Genomic DNA, 20,057 nt, shown 5'->3' on the forward strand with positions numbered 1-20,057 from the left:
GGCTCAGTCGCTAGGAAACGGGCCAGCCCCACGCGGGGGGCGGCGCTTCTGGCCTCGCCTACTGGCTGCGGAAGGCAGGTGAAGCAGGTGAGACGGTGGGGGCGGCGCCGAGCCCCGGGCGGGGCAGGGCCTGGGGACCTGTGAGCACAGGGGCCCCGCACCACACCCGGGCGTCCCCCAGCCCGACGCCCGCACAGAGACGTCCCCATACCCGGATGCCCATAAGTACCTGGGACACCCCCCCACCCCCAGGCACACAGGGACCCTGACGGCAGATCCCCGACACACGCCGACCCCACACACGTATAGGAAAAGCACTGCACCCAAGGGACCTTCATTCCCACACGTGTGGACACCACCCCACACCAGTCCCCTCCCAGACCGAGCCCGGCACCGAGCCCCCTCCACATAAATGGACCCCACTGGCACGCCCACGCTCACGCGTAACAGACCCTGATTGCACGGGGTCCTCTGCACACACCTGTGGACAGGGGACTCTACAGGCACACAGTGAACTGCACACACAGGGATGCCACACGCACACTGAGCGCCCACATACATAGGACCCCCCGTGCACATAGAACCCTGCATCCATACGGGACCCTGCGAGCACACCAAGTCCTGCGCCTGCCATACTCGGGCACATGCCAGTCTCCACACATACAGGATGCTCTGCATGCACGGGGGGTCCCTCACGCACTGACCCCCCACAGAACCCTGCAACATACAGGACCCTGCATGAGCACTGAGTCCCTCACGAACCGAGGACCCTGCATTACCGACCCCCACACGGACATGGGACCCTGCAAGCGCTCTGAGCCCTACATGCTCCTTCCGTGTGCATGTGTGCACACATGTGCACAGACACACATGGAAGCCCTCAGCTGCCCCTAGGTGCCTCGGTCCCCGCAGCGTCCCCCGCAAACACTTCAGATCCCTACTCAGAACCCACCGCCTGGGGCTGGCCTCCCGAGGAAATGAATTCTGGGGTCAGCTGAGTGGACTAGGGAGAGGGGTGCTGAGGCCAAGACGAGAGAGGGTTGGGCATGCCCGGTGTGGGCGGGGTGGGGGGTGTTTGTCAGTGTCTGGCGGCGGTGCTGGGGACAGTGGGGGCACGGAGGCTTCAGCAAGGCAGGGTTGGCTCAGGCTTGTGTTTAGGATGAAGCTGGTCCAGCTGGCAGCCCAGTGGTTTGGAGCAGGGAGATGGGTACCCGACATCGACCCTGGGGTGAGGATGGGTGAGCCAGGGTGGCGGGGCCAGGGGAATGAGGGCAAGGGGGACAAGCTGTGGCCAGATGTTGTTGCCAAGCATTCCCACTCAGGCTGCTGGGCACCCCTCCCCCCAAGAACCAGGGGCAGGCGGGTGGGCCAGGAAGCCGGCAGGGAGCTGTGCTGTCGGGGTGATCCTGTGTTCCCCAGTCGGCACCTGCTGCCCGTCCACACAGGTCCAAGCTGCCCCTACTGCCGCTGCCACTCTGACCACACCCTCCCTGACCTTTCCTACTCACCCCCAGGAAAATGAGCAGTAAGAAGGGGGGACCCGAAGCTGCGCCAGGGAAGTGGCAGACGCCCTTCCACAGAGGCAACTCAAGAGCCGCTGCTGGTGAGTGTGAGCCCTCTGACCTCCAGCCCTGCTCAAACTCTGACTTGTGACACATGCTACGCAGCCACCCAGGGACAGTCCTTCCGGGAAGACCCTGCTCTCTGAGAATGGCCTTCAGGGGATCTCTGAGTCAGGCTTGAGTGTGGTGCACTGAGAATTCAGAGCTCAGATGTCCATTCCAGACCCTGACCCTGAGTCTTGTACCCCTGGGGCTGGGACTGGGGTTGGGGTCCCGGGGACAGTGTTCAGAGGAACGTGGCTGTAGGACACATGGAGATGGGAAGCAGGCCCATGTGGACTGAATAAAGGTTCTGAAACAGGGCAGGGCTTGAGTTCATGTTGGGGATTCTCAGAGTAAGCTTGTGGTCCACTCTGACCCTCTGCTCCACCTAGGCTATCCTGTGCTTTTTCTTGTCTGCTGCCGCTCCCTCAGGCCATCCTCTCTTTAGCCACTTCCAGGCTGAAAGGTGACAGCTTGTCCTTGGCTTCCTGGTCCTGCTATGGGCCAGGAAGGGCATCTCCTCCCATGTCCACCCCTACCCATTGTTACTCTTCTTCTCTGAGTCCCATTTCTTCTCCATCACGACACTCATCTGGGTTCTTTGCTAAGCTGCCAGCACCTTCCAGGCTGCGGCTCCGGGTCCTCCCAGCGCCCAGGCCTGTACTGGGGTCTGTGCTTGCTAAGAGAGCCCCACACCCTGTTGCTCTGCTGCAGCCCCTCTGCTTGGAGTGGGCCTGGACCCCAGAGGCCTCCCAGATCCCAAGATCTGGAGGGAGGGTGGCGACTCCTCTTCACGCCAAGCCGGGTTAGCCCCTAGCTCCCCAAAATAGCCCCAGCCGCATCTGAGGCGGCAGCTGTCCAGGAATGAGGATGACAGGCTCAGGCGCCGTGTGCGGCTTCCGCCATCTCAGGCCCTAGGAACGGGCTCTGCAGTAGACAGGAGGCCGGGCCGGTGGGCCAGGAAACTGTGGCGGGGAGGGAGGGGGGATGACGGACCTCAGTTCTGCTACCTGCTGACTGTCCACCTGCGCCCTGGACCCAGCCCTCAGCCCACACATTGCGGGCCCTGTGCTGGGCAGCTCCCGCCCGGGCCCACCTGGCCAGGATGCCTGGGTTCTCTGCAGAGGCACCTCTGCCTCAGTTTCCCCAAACAAGCTCCCTCCTTGGGCTCCCTCTACCTGGCAAGCATTGGGCCAGCCCGAGAAGGCTTCCTGTGCAGCGGTCTTTGCCGTGCTCTGTGTGGCGGGCGCCAGCCTCACCGTGCAGACATGAAAGCGGGCCCACAGGTGTGCCGCGGCGCACATCCACCGGGCTCCGGCCTCCTGGAGCCCTGCAGGACCTGTAGGTGGCTCGCAGGGTCACCACACCCCCGGGGCTTGTCCGGAGCCTCCCGCACCTCCACAGCCCCTCCAGGCCTTACCAGGTCCTGGGTCCGAAGCGCCTCAAGGCCCTCGCACCGCAGTTGCTCCAAGGCCGTGGCCAGCTCCAGCCCCTCCACTTGCACCCAGGCCTGCTCCTCCCGGAGCTGCTGCAGCCACAGTGGCTCCTCCTGCCACAGCTGCATCTGCAGCTGGACCCACCTCCGCCAGTCCTCCAGCAGCAGCTGCTCCTGGGCCAGGCACAGCTGGACCTCGCGGAGCCTCAGCGGCTCGGGGCCCCAGCCCGGCGTGAGGCCGCCCGCCCCGCAGCCTTCCATGTCCGCGGCGGGGACGGGCACCAGCTCAGACCCCAGAGCGGTGGCCTTCTCCGGCCTCTTGGCTACCTGTGGCCGCTCTGGTCTGGCCACTCTGGGGTGTCCCCGGGGAGCCAGCTTGCTGCCGGTCACGTGCCCCGCAGGGGCCACCCCTGCCTCGTCCCGAGGGCCCCTTGGGTCAGGGGGCGGTGGCTTGGCCTCAGGGCCCTGCTGGCCCGTGGTCTTCCGTGCCCTGCCCGTCCTCCTGGCCCGGGGTTTGCGAGCTCGACTTCGTCTGCCAGACATGGCCCTGACCTGGCGCCTGTGTTACCAGGTGTCTGCTCCCCGGGGGCCCAGACTCATCAGCTGGCCGGCCTCGATCAGGCGGGCTCAGAGGGCATCCCTGGGAGGCCACGACGGTGGGCCCTCTGCTCCTGCAGCCCCTCGTGTCTGCCCTTCCCCTGGCTGGTGCCCACAGCGCCGAGGCTCCGGCCTGGGCTCTGGCTGTGGGCCTCACAGCCCCATCTGCACGCAGGCTGGGCCACGCCAGAGAGTTTATAGGGACTCCGCGGTGCGGTGGCTCACCCGGCGTGAACGCTGACTGACGGGCTGACACGGTGCAGGACTGGATGGGCACGGGCCTCTTTGGCCAGACTGGGAGGGAGACCGAGAGAAACTGGAGGAGGTGACTCCCGCAGCCAGACCGCCGGCTGTGTCTGGTCTTGCCCTGGGCGGGCACCGGTGCCCCATCACCCCTGTCCCACCCCGTCCAGCCCCGGTCGCAGGAAACTCCGACTGCAGCCCACAGGGCTAGGAGCCGCCTCCCCAGACTCGCGGGCCTTCCACACAAGACGCTCACCAGCCACAGACAATCCTAACCCAACCACCACAGGAGCCCCTGGCTCAGCCTGCACTCAGCACCTCAGGCCCCCGCCAGCGTGCTCGGAGGAGCCTGGGCCGCCCGAGCTTGTCTGGGGCGTCCTGTGGGGCTGACGGACCGCTCGCTCCCTCGTGGTGGACTCCTGCTGGGGGCCAGGCTGCGCCGGGGGCTGCTGGAAGAAACCGGACCTTGAAAGGCCCAGGTGGCATTCTGTGGACTGAGATGGGGCGGTAGGAAGAGCAGGCCTGCCCTGAGGTGGGGCAGGGCTCTTGGGGACGCCCTGGTTGGGGGGTCCGGCTGCTCAGCCCACAGGGGCCCAAGGAGACCCCACCCGGCCAGCCTGTGGAGCCCTGGGGACGCAACTGGGGGAGGAGGGGCAGGGCCAGCCTGCGTGCTGGTGCCCCCCGCCTCCCGCTTCCCGGTGGGAGGGGGGCTTGGGACCGACTCCTCCCCAGCGTTTCCCCAGCCCGGGGCCGCTGACTCACGCCCACGCCCAGGGCCCCATCCCAGCCCGCTCTGTCACACTGGCTCGACCGGTTTGCCTGGCCCAGCCCCGCCCGCTGCGCCCCCTCCCGCGCGGCCCTTTCCGCAGAGGCTCGGCGGGGAGGTCGACAGCCAGCACCGCCGGGGAGCAGGGTGGGCGCCCCGCGAGGGAGTGGCACGGGCGGGGGGCAGTGTTGGGGGGGGCGGGCGGAGCGTCCGCCCACCGGAGGCGTCTCCACACCTGGGCTCGCGAGCCTGGGCTTCGGGCCCCAGGTGCGGGGCGGTGCTGCCCGCGGGCGCTCGCGGAGGCCGTGTTGGCGGCGGAGGCCGTGTTGGCGGCGGAGGCCGTGTTGGCGGCGGAGGCCGTGTTGGCGGCGGAGGCCGTGGCCCCGTCGTGGTGGCTTCGCGACGCGGCTGCGGGCGGCCGCTCCTGCACAGCCGGGACGCGGCCGCTCTTCCGGGGGCCCGTGCACGCCCGCACCTCCGCCGCGCTGGCCGCCCCCCTCCCCGGGAAGCCAGGAGACAGGAGCCAGCCGGCGACGGGGCCCGCACCCCCGGCGCGCCCCGAGGCCCCGACAGGTGAGCGCCCGCGGGCCCCGGCTGCGGCCGGCGGGAGGGGGCGCCCGGGCCCCGTGTGCGCGGAGCCCCTCTCCCCGTGCCTCCCGCTGCAGGTGAGCGCCCGGTCCGCCCCGCCGGCCGCTCCGCGTGCCGTGGCGGGAGCCGACCTCGGGGCGCGGGCAAGCCGGGGACGGCGGTGGGCGCCCTCCGTCCCCGGCCCTGTCTTCTCAGCGCGCAGCCTCCGCCGTGGCCTCTCGGCAGCGGCCTCCAGCGCCGAATCTTTACCCAAGTCTTTCCTCCTGCGGCCCAGCCCCACATCCAGGCGCGGCCCAGCCCTCCCCTGGGTGTCCTCGAGCTCCACGGCGCGTCCGGAGCGCACACCCGGCACGGCCTTCCTCTCGCGTGGCTGGTCTCCCGCGACTGCGCCCTGCCGAGCCTGTGCCCGAGCCCCCACCCCCAAGGACGGCTCTCTGTGCTCCCGCTCCGGCTTCCTCCACTCCCTCCCGCCTTGCTGGCCGCGCACCCGGCTCCGAACCGGCCTCTCCCTTCTGCTCGGGCTGGTGGCCGCCAGCAGCCAGTCTCGCGTGCGGGTGTGATCCTTCCCTGGGCGGTGCTGGGCTCACCCCGGATCAACTCCCAGCACCGCCGGTCTCCTTTGTACCTCGACCTCCCCGCGGGCCAGGGCAAGGAGGCTGGCCTTGTCCTGAGGACAGAGCCGGACCACAGCAGGTTTGCAGAGTCCTGACTCAATTTTATAGAAGTTATATATGCCCAACGCCTGTATCCGAAGGGTGTCCAGCAGCAGGGGGCTGGGGCTCGGCAAGAGGCAGAAATGAGAGGAGGTGGAGGACACGGGCAGGTCAGGCCCCAGAGGACGTCCCGTCAGGATGTCCAGAGGCCGCGGCCGCTGCTGTGCCCTCGACTTGGCAGCTCCGCTGAGGATTGTCTCTAATTGTCCATGTCCCGGTGTCTCTTTCTCAAGACCCCGGCGCCTGGGGAGGAGTCCGGTCTGCCCTTAGGTCATACACCCACTGTCAGGCAAAGGAGGGACGGATGTCTGCCCCCCCCATTTTGGTTTCTGTAGTGGGAAGTGGGCTCCCACTGAATCTTCTAGAACAGAGCCCAGCCTTACAAGGTAGGGGTTCCGAGTCCGCAACAGGCCAGCGTCACGTGGAGAAGCTGCTTTCCCGCCCTGGGTCTGTTCCAAGCAGTCCATCCAGAGAGCATCTTCCCCGGCCTCCCGTCACCACCCACGTTCCCGGTGATCTGTCCAAACTGTCCGCCCGAGGGTGTGAGTTGATATAAAGAAGGTTACTTGGTAGGACGGGGTCTGGTCTAGATCAGCCTTGATTGGAGGGCCTTGCGCTGTGGGCCCACGTGTCACTAGCTCCTCTGCCACCACGGCCACTCTGTTCATGGGCCTTTGCCTAAGCACTGGGTGGCCGAGGAGAAAGGCTGGCCGACGTCTATAGGACAGTCGTGATGTCTCCCTGGGTGTCTGATGCCTCCTCTGCAGTGGACTCTCTCTGGGGGCGTCACCGTGAGACGCAGAGCCACCCCGCGTGCTTGGTGCCCTCAAACCCGCGCCCCCGCTGCTGGTCCATCCGCATGCCCTTCCCTGGGCCTGCCTGTCACTGTTGTTCCAGGCTTGTGCATTTCAGGCTCCCAGTGCATCAGCCAAGCCCTTCACCGGTGCCCTGCGCACCGCAGGCCACTCTTCCCCATCCACGGGAAGCTGAGAACCAGGTACCCTGGGAGAGTTCCCTCCTCCGCTGTCCCTTGGGACCTCCCGAGAGAAGAGCTGTGATGTGGCGGTGGTCAGTTTGAGTGGTGTCCCCGTGTGGACTGAGCTCTGGGAATCCAGCCCGAGTCCCTCCTCCACCACCTCCCCCAGGAATGCCATTGGCGTGGGCTGGGGTCCTGGGAAGCGGCACCGACCCTCAGCAGAGAGAGGGGTGTGGACGTCTTCCTCCCGCTGGATGTGTCCTTTCTGTCGCAAAGGATGGCTCTGTGTGTGCCCGATGCCTCAAGTCCATGGAGCGAGGCCCCCGGCTCGGGGTGGGGAGTTCAGGCTGCTTGTCCTCCGGTGCCCAGTTGGACTTCCAGGCTCCACTGGGGCCGACAGCATCCCGGGAGCTGTTCTCCAGACCCAGAGCTGTGTTCTACCAGGGAAGGCGCAGCCTTGCTCTGGAGCCCGAAGTCTGTGCCGCGGCCCTCCCACCGGCTTGGCCGGAGGTCCCACACGGCATCCTTCTCCCCGCAAATACCTTCAGCTTATCAGACCTGCTGGCCACCTGGCCTGGCAGCCTGGCAGCTCACGCCTCTGCCATGATCTCTGGGCTTGGCCGTTAGCCTTCTGGGTCTCCCAGGACGTGGGTGGGGCGCTGTTCCCGAATACGGCACTTGCTGCTCCAGAGTCTTGAGAGGGCTGCCAAGCGCTGGGCCTCTTTCTTGACGGAAGGAGGTCCAAGGCGTAGCAATTTATTTTTTCCTTTCAGGTGCCCTGGCATGTCCCAGATCTATAAACCCTAAAAACTTCATTAGCGTGGTTCTATCTCCCACCCTCTGGAACTTCCTGGATCGGTGAACTGTCAGGATGACCCAGGTTCCTGTATTAGTTCCCTGTACCTGCTATAAGAACACTTAACGTACATTTAGTGTCTTACAACAGCACAGATTTATCATCTTGCAGGTCTGTGGGTTAGCCGCGCGACACGGGCTTCAGTGGGCTAAAATCAAGGTCTCGGCGAGCGAGCCGTGCTTCCTGCAGGCTCGAGAGGACCATCTGTGTCTTTGTCCTCTTCAGGCTCCTAGAGGCGCCCACATTCCTTGGCCGGTGGCTTCTTCCTCCACCTTCAAAGTCAGAGACCTTCTTCCAAAGTCACAGCTTCCTCTGCTTCTCCCCCGTCCCCCTCTTCCACTTGTAAGGTCGCTGTGATCACGTTGCACCTACTTAGATAATCCCGGGCGGTTTCCCTATCTTAAGGTCAGCTGACTGGCAGCCTTAGTGCCATCTCCAGTCTTGGTTGCCTTTTGCCATGTAACACAGTGTGTTCACCGACTCCCGGGAACAGGACAAGGACGTCGTTGGGGGGCTGGCATTCTGCCCTCCTCCGTCCCTATGAACTATATGGTGACGGGAAGCCAGAGAGTAACCGTGGTCCTGAGACAGGACAGGGAAGGCCTGCTGCATGGACGCTGTGCAGGCACGGACAGGAGGAGAAAGCCATGGCCAGTCAGCCGCTACACGCCACAGCGCCAGGGGCCGTGTGGCTCTGCTGCGGTGGAGACGCCACTTCCAGCCTGGCAGCCCTGATTGCTGCTTCTGCCTGTGTAAGTTTCCTGTCATCCACCGTCTTCCGCGGTTTAACGGAGATGTGATGGGCCCCACCGCACCTGTTTTCCTCAAACCTTTTTTTGTCGTTGTTCGTTTTTTTAAATTTAGGCTTTATTTTTTTAGAGCAAAATTGAGGGGAAGGCACAGAGCTTTCCCATAGATGCCCAGTCCCCACACATGCATAGCCTCCCCCATTATCAACATCCCTCACCAGAGTAGGACAGTGGTGGCAAGTGGTGAGCCTACACAGACACACCGTAATCGCCCAAAGTCCGTAGGTTACGTTAGGGTCTCGGCGTTGTACATTCTGTGGGTTTGGACAAATGTATAATGCCATGTAGCCGTCACGGTGGTACCATACGGAGTATTTCCACTGCCCTAAAATTGCCCTGTGTTCTGTCGATCCCTCCTACCCCCTTCAACCCCTCACAACCACCGATCTTTTTATTGTCTCCACAGTTTTGCCTTTTCCAGAATGTGAAATAGTTGGAATCATACAGTATTATAGCCTTCTCAAATTGGCTTCTTTCACTTAGTAATCTGCATTTAAGGTTCCTCCATGGCTTTTTGTGTCTTGATAGCTCATTTCTTTTTAGTGCTAAATAACATTCCATTGTCTGGATGGACTACAGTTTATTTATCCACCCACCCACCGAAGGACATCTTGGTCGCCTCCAAGTTTTGGCAACTATGAATAAAGCTGCTGTAAACATCCGCGTGCTGGATTTGATGTGAACATAACATTTCAGCTCCTTTCGGTAAATAGCAAGGAGCACAACTGCCGAATCATTAGCGTATATTCCGTTTTATAAGGAACTGCCTGTCTCCCAAAGCGGCTGCGCCGTCCTGCGTTCCCACCAGCAGTGATGCGACTTCCCGCGGCTCCACGCCCTCACCTGCGTCTGGCGGCCTGTCTGGAATAGGTGTGGAGTGCTATCTCGCTGTTGTTTTAATTTGCATTTCCCTGAGGACAGATGATATGGAGCGGCTTTCATATGCTTATGTGCCATCGGTATATGTTCTCTGATGAGGTGTCTGTTCAGGTGTTTGGCCCATTTTACAATCAGGTTGTTTTCTTCCTGTTGGGTTTTAAGAGTTCTTTGTATATTTCAGATAACGGTCCTTTATCATTTGTATCTTTTTTTTTTTTTTTTTTTTTTTTTTTGCGGTTCGCGGGCCTCTCACCGTTGTGGCCTCTCCCGTTGTGGAGCACAGGCTCCGGACGCGCAGGCACAGCGGCCACGGCTCACGGGCCCAGCCGCTCCGCGGCACGTGGGATCCTCCCGGACCGGGGCACGAACCCGTGTCCCCTGCACTGGCAGGTGGATTCTTAACCACTGCTCCACCGGGGAAGTCCCGAAGTTTTTAATTTTAATGAAGTCCCGCTTATCAATTGTTTCTTTTTCTTTGGATTTATAGCTTTTGCTTGATATTTGGCAAATGCCCTTAGGATTAAGCAGCTTTGAATGTTGGGCTTATCTCTTTGGGTTCTGCCTTACCCTAGATGTTGTCCCAGGAATTCCTTACTATTTTTATTTGTTCTTTAATACTTTTAATGGACTTTTAAAAAAATTTATTGGAGTGTAGTTGCTTTACAACGTTGTGTTAGTTTCTACTGTACAACAAAGTGAATCGGCTATACGAATACTTATATCCCCTCTTTTTTGGCTTTCCTTCCCATTTCGGTCACCACAGAGCATTGAGTCGAGTTCGCTGTGCCATACAGGAGGTTTTCATTAGTGATCTATTTTATACATAGTATCAATAGTGTATATATGTCAATCCCAATCTCCCAGTGCCCAGTGAACGCTGGCAGAGGCCACCGACCCCTCCAGGGGAGGCTTGGGAGAATAGTCAGCATTGGGAGAGCACTGGTAGAGGCATCGCACGGTCCTTCTCCAAGGGCATCTGGCATCTTCTTCAATCTAGGAGCTGTGACTCTTTGACCTTGACTTATGTCTGGGAACGAGACAGTAGTGGCTGCTGTCAGATTTCTGGTTGGCAGAGCCTGGTGTTTCTCTGACTGCACAAACGGAGCAATAGCCCGTAGACTGCCCTGCCTCTCGCCCGGGTCAAGGCCTCCTGACGGCACCCCCCCGCACCCCGCGCCTGCCGCCTATCGCGATACCATCTTACCTCCGAGAGTTCAGTGCCGCTGCTTGGCGTCTTCTGTCCTGGAATCCCGTCACCGCATTGATGTTAGGGCAGCGAATCTGGCCTCCCCAGTACCAGCCCAGCCTCCAGGGGAGGGCCACCACCGAGCTCACGGGTGTGTTTCTTCATTGTTTCGATGAAGGGGTGCCCTCTGAGCCTTCCCGGGGGTCCTAGTCAGGTGGAGGCTTCAAGGCTAACATTAGCCGTTTCCCGTCAGAGCAAACCAACCTTGTTTGGAAGTCGTTCGCCTCTTTCTGGAGCCGACCTGTAGTTCCCCGCTCCATCGGCTCTGACCCCTGACTCTGGCTGCTGGCCTGGGGGCAGCAAAGGGGGACCTAGGGACTTCAGGCGAGGTCATCGTGGGTCAGTAAGACCGCTCTCCTCTGGCCAAGGGGCAGGAGACGTCTTCTGGTGCGGAGCCAGCGGCTAATGCTGGCGAGTGTGGCCACTGCCCGGGCAGCACGAGAGCGTCAAGGAGACAGAAGAGCGGAGCCCTTTGGCTGCCTCCTGCCTGCAGGTCCCCTCTCGTGCCCCCTGCTGGCACAGGAGCTGCGTGGTGTGCTGCGGGCCCAGCAGCACGAAGCGGACCACGGAAGGGTGGGCTTGATGCCGGGAGGGAAGGCGTGCTGACCGACGCTCCCGGCCCTGGGCTGTGACCTCCACACGCGCCCTTCCCACGCGTGTGCGCTCCCACGCGGCAGCGTGTGCTTCTGCCTGACGCTGCAGCTGTCCTGGGTGTGGAAGAAGGTGGTCTCACTGTCTTTCCAAAAAGTGAAAACAATGTCCTGGGGCCCCTACATCCCTGGGTGATATTAATTGCACCTTAAATTCATTCACGTCTCACCTGGAACCTGGGTTTCCTGAAACTTAAATACAAAATTGTAAAGCTTACCAACACCAACAAACCTGACATAAAATATAGGAGAATAAAACAGAGTGGAAAAGGAAATTAGTCAATACATACAAATACATGGAACAAACAAGGAAGAAACAGACACAGCCACTGCTGTTCTCATCTCCGTAACTGACCATGGGCTCCCTCTCTCCACTGCCCATTCCATGTGCCCTTTGCCCTCAGCTAGGACACCTGCTGGTCTGGGTTCTTTACCTGAAGGATTTGAATCGGTGCTTATTTGTTTGTTGTTTGTTTTCAGTTGCTTTGGTTTTGCGTTGACGTCTCCTATGAGATGTGTGAGTAACAGGCTCCCCAGGGAATACCTTGGGTTCCAGACAGTCCTCCTTACCCGCGTGAGGGGCAGTGAACTGACCTTCCTGCGTAGTCAGAATCTGTTACCCCAGTCAGCGCAGTGACTCCCTTCTTTGTCCGCCAGTTTAGTGGTCAGGCAGAGGTCTCAGTGTCCAATTCAAACCATCCTCATGTCACCTGGTGGAAGTGTTCCTATCCTGGCAACTAAGACTTCTCAACCAGCGGACCTCAGAGTCATGGAGAGAGGAAACAAAAATACCTTCGGTGGGTCATTAGACGTAACAGCGAGAGAAGCCGCTTCCGCTGTGCCTGCCGCTCCTGGCAAGTCCTCCGGCTGGGGGAGCGCCAGGGTCAGTTACCTAGCGCGGCTTCACAGATCAGAGATTTAGTGGCTGTTGTGTTACCGCGTGGTCTCTGTGGGTCAGGTATCCAGGCACAGCTCAGTGAGGCCCTCTGTTCAGTGTCTCACAGGCTGCTACCAGGCGTTGGCTGGCGCTGTGGTCTCCCCTTGGGGCTCGACTGGGGAAGGGCTCGCTCCCTTGGGGACCTCGGATGAGGGACTCGGCTTCTGGCTGGCTTTCCGTCTTGGTACGCGGGCCTCTCCGGAGGGCATCTGACAATATATATTTTACTTAAAACATTTAGGACCCGGGGAAACAACCATAGGGTGGATCTGCAGAACTACCAGGACCAATACAATGTGAACTTGGAGCCAAATTCCATCTTCTGTGCAGGATAAGTCCCCACTTTGACTAGTGGACCCCAGTGGTGTTTGGGGGCCCCTGGAATCGATTCAGAACCAGAGGTTAGTCCCTGAGAAGTCCAGCTGCTGCCCTTCCTCCAGGGCGTGGTCACTCTAGTAAGTGGACAGGGCCCTTTGGGAGGCTGGGGGGCAGATCTGCTCACACCGGGGCGGGTTGTGGGCTCCCTCCCGGAGGGGTGCAGGTGCGAATTGGTTTGCTGTGACACCTACCGCTTCTCACCTGGATTACTGGCATCTCATTTCCCATTGGTAGGGAGCTCGGTGCCAGGTCAAGGACAAAAACATGACTGAGTAGATTGCATGCTAGTACCTCTTAGGGTCTGTTTCCTGGCACCTTCTGGCACCTGTCAGAGTGCAGTCAGGAAAACAAGAGACTAAGGAAATTTAAAAGACGGATTTTAATATGAGAGTTGGCTGAACAGCTGTTGAAAGTCTAAAAAAACCAAGAAGGGGACACGGAGGCACAGGGACCCTTTCAGAAACAGCCGTCTCCTTTACCACGGGAAGAAAGAGAAGCTGTCGGGGAGATCAGAATCCGGAAGCTTGTCGGGGAGCCCGTGGGGGCCGGGAACGTGCTCTGAAGGGTGGTTAGCTCAGCACGGCCCGGGCTGCTGGGACTTCACCCTGCTGTTCTGACCTCCGAGCGGGCAGAAGGGAGGGGTCGCCGGGGGCCTGACCTCTCCTGAGCCGTCCGGGCACGGTCCAGAAGGGCAGGTGCCTGACGGTGAAGGGGCGGTGGGCGCACGAGCGGAGCGCAGAGGTGGGGTCGCGCAGAGCCGGAGGGCAGGTGGACCTCACGGCCACGGGAGCTGTCCGGAGCCACGCGGGCGCAGCAGTCCGCGCGTGATTGACAGGTGTCCGCGCCAAGCGGGGAGTCAGGGAGCAGGAAGGGGGTGCAGAGGGGCGCAGGCAGGAGCGAGGGGGCGGCCGGGCTGCTAGGTGCGTCGGATACAAATCCCACCCGTTTCACTACAGTATGCCTTTCCTACACAGCTTTCACTCCTTATGTTCAATGATTACACAGCCAAATTTTGTAATATATTAGTCATTTTGAACAATTGTGTGCTAACACTAACAGTAGCGACAACTCAGTGCAGGAGAATTTTTTTTTTTTTTAATGTAGAGCCTTGTACTTACGGGGAAAACTTTAAAACTGAATTTCAAAAGAATTTATTATGACTATATATTACAGGAAATATTACAGGATCATCAGTAAAAGGCATGAAATATATTAGGATACAAATCTTTGAAGAAAGTGGGATAGATATAAAATTTCAAGGAGAAAGTCACTAGGTGCTATTTCTAATTATAAAAGAAGTTGCTTGTGTATATTTTAAAAAGGGTGATGAGGGGTATGAAGTGGTTATGGTATATGTAATCCATTGACAAAGTAAGAGTTTTATTTTAAATTTTTATCATATACCACAAATTTGATCTTTTGCAACTATTTAAACTTATTATGAAAAATCGTAGATGTCGACTTTAAAATTTGCAAAGAGGGGAACTTCCCTGGTGATCCAGTGGTTAAGACTCCCCGCTTCCACTGCTGGGGGCGTGGGTTTGATCCCTGGTCAGGGAACTAAGATCCCACATGCCGTGGGGCATGGCAATAAATAAATAAATAACATTTGTAGGAGGTACATAGTTTTGCATTTTTATTTTATTTATTTTTAAATTTAAATTTTTAATTAATTAAAAAATTGAGGCATGGTTGATTTACAAGATGTATATTAGCTTCAAGTGTATAACAGTGATTCACAATTTTTATAGATTATAAAACATTTATTTTTATTTATTTATTTATTTAAATTAATTAATTATTTTTATTTTTGACTGTGTTGGCTCTTTGTTGCTGCGCAGGGGCTTTCTTTAGTTGCGGCGAGTGGGAGCTACTCTTCGTTGTGGCGTGCAGGGTTCTCATTGCGGTGGCTTCTCTTGTTGCGGAGCATGGGCTCTAGGCGAGCAGGCTCAGTAGTTGTGGCACGTGGGCTCAGTAGTTGTGGCTCGCGGGCTCTAGAGCGCAGGCTCAGTAGTTGTGGTGCACGGGCTTAGTTGCTCCGCGGCATGTGGGATCTTCCTGGACCAGGGCTGGAACCCGTGTCCCCTGCATTGGCAGGCGGATTCTTAACCTCTGCACCACCAGGGAAGTCCCATAAAACATTTATAGTTATAAAATATTGACCGTATTCCCTGTGTTGTACAATATAGCCTTGTAGCTTATTTATTTTATACACAGTAGTTTGTACCTCTTAATTCCCTACTCCTATCTTGTTCCTCCCCCTTCCCTCTCCCCACTGGTAGCTGCTAGTTCTCTATATCTGTTCATCTGTTTTGCTATATTCATTTCTTTGTTTTATTTTTTTTTGATCCTGAATATGAGTGATAACATAGAGCATTTGTCTTTCTCTGTCTGATTTATTTCACTAAACATAATACTGGACATGTCCAACCTTGTTGTGGTAAATGATGAAGTTTCATTCTTTTTTAATGGCTAAGTATTGTTCCATTGTTATATATATATAGATGAAAATCTTCTTTATCCATTCATCTGTTGATAGACACTTAGGTTGTTTCCATATCTTGGCAATCGTAAATAATGCTGCTCTGAAAATTGGGGTTCATGTATCTTTTCCAATTAGTGTTTTCATTTTTTTCAGATATATACCCAGGAGTGAAATTGCTGGGTCATGTGGTAGTTCTGTTTTTAGTTATTTGAGAAACTGCCATAATGTTTTCCACAGTGGCTGCACCAACTTACATTCCCACTAACAGTGGACCAGGGCTCCCTTTTCTCCACATGCTCACCAACATTTGTTATTTGTGGTCTTTTTGATGATAGCCATTCTGACAGGTGTGAGGTGATATCTCATTGTGGTTTTAATTTGCATTTCTCTGATGATTAACAATGTTGTGCATCTTTTCATGTGCCTCTTGGCTATCTGTATATCTTCTTTGGAAAAATGTCTATTCAGGTTCTCTGCCCATTAAAAAAATTTTTTTTGATGTTGTATGACCTGTTTATTATATTTTGGATATTAACCCCTTACTGGTCATATCATTAGTAAATACTTTCTCCCATTCTGTAAGCTGTCTTTTCATTTTGTTGATGGTTTCCTTTGCTGTGCAAAAGCTTCTAAGTCTAATTAGGTCCCATTTATTTATTTTTGCTTTTATTTCCTTTGCTTTAGGAGACAGATTCAAAAAAGATATTGCTGTGATTTATGTCAAAGAGTGTTCTGCTTATGTTTTCCTCTAGGAGTTTTATGGTATCTGGTCTTACATTTAGGTCTTTAATCCATTTGAGTTTATTTTTGTAGATGGTGTTAGAGAATGTTCTAATTTCATTGTTTTACATGTAGCTGTCCAGTTTTCCCACACCACTTATTAAAGAAACTGTCTTGTCTCCATTGTATATTCGTGCCTCCTTTGTCATAGATTAATTAACTGCAGGTGCATGGGTTTATTTCTGGGCTTTCTATCCTGTTCCATTGATCTCCACTTCTGTTTTTGTGTCAGTACCATACTGTTTTGATTACTGTAGCTTTGTAGTATAGTCTGAAGTCAGGGAGTGTGATTCCTCCAATTTTGTTCTTCTTTCTCAAGAGTGCTTTGGCTATTTGGGGTCTTTTGTGTTTCCACACAAATTTTAAAATTATTTGTTCTAGTTTGGTGAAAAATGTCCATGGTATTTGGATAGGCATTACATTGAATCTACAGATTGCTTTGGGTAGTATGGTCATTTTAAGAATATCAGTTCTTCCAATTCAGGAACACAGTATATCTTTCCATCTGTTTGTGTCATCTTCAATTTTTTTTTATCGGTGTCTTATAGTTTTCCTGGTACAGTTCTTTTAATTCCTTAGTAGGTTTATTCCTAGGTATTTTATTATTTTTGATGCGATGGTAAACGGGATTGTTTCCTTAATTTCTTTTTCCAGTAGTTCATTGTTAGTGTATAGAAATGCAGCAGATTTCTGTATATTGATTTCATATCCGGCAACTTTACCAAATTCAGTGATGAGCTCTAGTACTTTTCTGGTGGCATCTTTAGGATTTTTCTATCCTAAAGTCATACATTACCATGTCATCTGCAAATAGTGACAGTTCTTCCTTTCCAATTTAGATTCCTTTTATTTCTTTTTCTTATCTGATTCCTGTGGCTAGGACTTCCAAAACTATGTTGAATAGAAGTGGTGAGAGTGGGCATCCTTGTCTTGATCCTGATCTTAGAGGAAACACTTTCAATTTTTCACTATTGAGTATGATGTGGGCTTATCATATATGGCCTTTATTATGTCAAGGTATCTTCCCTCTATACCCACTTTGTGGAGAGTTTTTGTCATAAATGTATGTTGAATTTTGTCAAAAGCTTTTTCTGCATTATTGAGATGAGCATATGATCTTTATTCTTCAATTTGTTAATGTGGTGTAGTACATTGATTGCTTTGCAGGTATTGAACCAGAACGAACTTTTTGGCCAACCCAATACATGTAATGTAATCAATCACATATGTGTGTTTAAATCTCATCTTAGTGTTTACTTCATAATTTTCAATTGACTTGGTGTCCCTTTTTACTCTCCTTCTTGGCCTTCTTTTAATCTGTTAAAATGTTTTATTATTCCAATTTTTTCTCCTCTTAGCAGTTAGGTATAAATTTGTATTTTCTGTGCTGCATAACAAATTACCACAAACTTAGCACCTTATAACAACGCATATTTACTATCTCACTGTTTCCGTGGGTCGGGCATCTAAGGGTGACCCACCTGGTGCCCCTCAGGACCTCATGGGCTGCAGTCGAGGTGTCAGCTGGGGCTGTGGTCTCACTGGAGGCTTGAGTGGGGAAGACTCCACCTCCAAGTTCATTTGGGTTGTTGGCAGTATCCGTCTCCTTGGAGGACTGAGTCCTGGCTTCTCTCTGGCTATTGGGTGGAGGCCACCCACAGCTCCCCATAACATGGCCCCTCTGCAGCCAGCTCTCAACACAGCCATTTGCTTCTTTAAGGCCAGCAGGAGAGTCAGTCTGCTAAGATGGAATCTTCCAGAATGTAATGTAACCATGGGAGTGACAGCCTATCACCTTTGCCTGATTAAAGCTACTTCACAGATTCTACCCACACTCAAGGAGAGGGCTCACACAGGGCATAAGCCACAGGGCATCATCTTAGTGTGTGTCTGCCACAACGTTCTCTTACTAATCTTTAGTAGTTACCCTAGAGTTTACAACATATCTTCGAATTCTCAAGTCTACTATAACTCTCTACTTTTCTGACAATGCAAGAATCTTAGCCCTTTTAACTACACTTACCCTCTTCCAATACATATGCTATTATTTTTTGTGTGTTTTAGCTCTCATATATCTGTGATGTTGGTGCTACCGTTTGGCACAACTCTTATGAGTATTCTTTCCAATGCACCCTCCCTACCTGCACCTCCATGTCCCATTTGGCTTTGTCTCTTCTGCCTTTTTTCTTTCTCTTTTGTTTTTCTCTTCATTGTTGGTCTGCTGCTACTGAATCCTCCTAAAGTTTTGTTTGTCCAAAGGTGTGTTTATTTTGCATTAAAAACTGTTTTTTTATCCCTTTGAAGGGGTAAAGAAGATTGTTCTCATTTCATTAGGTTTTGGCAATTATACTATGGTGTGCTCTGGTGTTTGTGTGTGCTTGCTTGTTTTTGTACTCATCCTGATTGGGATCCTTCATGCGTATCAAAGCTCTGACTTGATCTCTTGTTTGTTTTGAAAAATTCTCTTTGAACGCTGCTACCATCCTCTCTTTCCCTCATGCCTGCAACTCCCATGACATCAGCATCAGACCTTTCCTTTTGTCTCTCTGTCTTTAATCTGGATATTTTCATTTGTACTGTATTCCAGGTTACTAATTCTATTTCCAGCTATGTCTATTATGCTGTTAAACTTAGCCATTGAGCTCTCAATTTATGTTTTGTATTTTTACATTCTAGAATTTCCATTTGGTTCTTTATTATTGTTTCCAGTTCTCTGCCCAAACTTTTCAGTCTTGTCTTTTAATTCCTTGACTATATCACTCATAATTCTTGTAAAGTCTATGTCCAAGAACTCCATTATTGGCTGCATCTGGGTCTGTTTCTATTGTTCATCATTTTTCTTGTTTTTCACTCATATCTTGGTTCCTCATTAGCCTGATATTTTTTGGTTGCTGTACATTGCCTATTAAAAATGTTGGAGGTATGCTAAAGTCCTGGACAATGACATCTTCCTCCAGAGGAGACTTATTTAGTTTCTGGTAGGCACCAAGGCTAGAGGCAACTCAGATTACCTGAATCTAGTCAGGGGGTTGAGTGATTTGAAGCTGAGGATTCCGTTCCCACGAGGGTTGCTTTATTTCCCAAAGGATGGAGTTCTTCAGGATTCTTACTCAATAGAATTGCCAGATAAAATATAGGACACTCATTTAAATTTGAATTTCAGATAAACAATAAATCCTTTCTTACTGTATGTCCTCAGGATTATGTTCTGTATTTTTATTAGCTAAACCTGGCAACCCTAAGCCCTTACCCAGTGCTCTGGAATACAGATTTTGTCCCCTTGTTGCTGAGACCTGCAGAAGCCCTGCTCACATCGTGCCCCTGCCCTCCCCCTGGTGCTGTGCTTCTGGCGCTGGTGACTGCTGCCAGGGGAAGCCTGTCTGCTGGTCTGGGGCCACTCCTGCGCTCTCCTGCCCTGAGCTCACCTCCTTCGTCTTTACAGTGCCTTCAGACATGTTTTACAGCATATTCATTCTGTCCGTCATTTTTTTTTTCACTATCGTGGCCTCTCTTGTTGAGGAGCACAGGCTCCAGACGTGCAGGCTCGGTAGTTGTGGCTCACGGGCCCAGTTGCTCCGCGGCATGTGGGATCTTCCCAGACCAGGGCTCGAACCCGTGTCCCCTGCATTAGCAGGCAGATTCTCAACCACTGTGCCACCAGGGAAGCCCTGTCCATCTTTTCTATTGCTGTCATTGGGAAGACTGGTCCTAACCTCCTTCGTTGACATGGCAGAAGCAGAACCACGTGCAGGATCTTCTGGAGCTACTCTTTTCCCTTTGGAATTCTGTGAATACTGATTCATTGACTTCTACATTTGATGCTGCTATAAAAAGTCTTAGGAGAGGGACTTCCCTGGTGGTGCAGTTGTTAAGAATCCACCTGCCAATGCAGGGGACACAGGTTCCAGCCCTGGTCCAGGAAGATCCCACATGCCACAGAGCAACTAAGCCCATGTGCCACAACTACTGAGCCTGCGCTCTAGAGCCCACAGGCCACAACTACTGAGCCTGCGCGCCACAACTACTGAAGCCCGCATGCCTAGAGCCTGTGCTCCACAATAAGAGAAGCCACCACAATGAGAAGCCTGCGTGCCACAACGAAGAGTAGCCCCCAC

At 54.2% G+C, this 20,057-nt stretch overlaps 1 protein-coding gene across 1 annotated transcript in view; it reads left to right on the forward strand.

Annotated features, from left to right (window-relative positions):
• Nucleotides 1–3,580: 3,580 nt before the first annotated feature.
• IQANK1 (IQ motif and ankyrin repeat containing 1) overlaps nucleotides 3,581–20,057 on the forward strand; it is a 30,665-nt gene continuing 14,188 nt past the window's right edge. Inside the window, 2 exon segments of the mRNA XM_055091317.1 lie at nucleotides 3,581–3,695; nucleotides 4,913–5,218. Coding sequence (XP_054947292.1) covers nucleotides 3,581–3,695; nucleotides 4,913–5,218 — 421 coding nt within the window.

Source organism: Physeter macrocephalus, chromosome 15 (genome assembly GCF_002837175.3).
Source record: "Physeter macrocephalus isolate SW-GA chromosome 15, ASM283717v5, whole genome shotgun sequence".
Classification (NCBI taxonomy): domain Eukaryota; kingdom Metazoa; phylum Chordata; class Mammalia; order Artiodactyla; family Physeteridae; genus Physeter; species Physeter macrocephalus.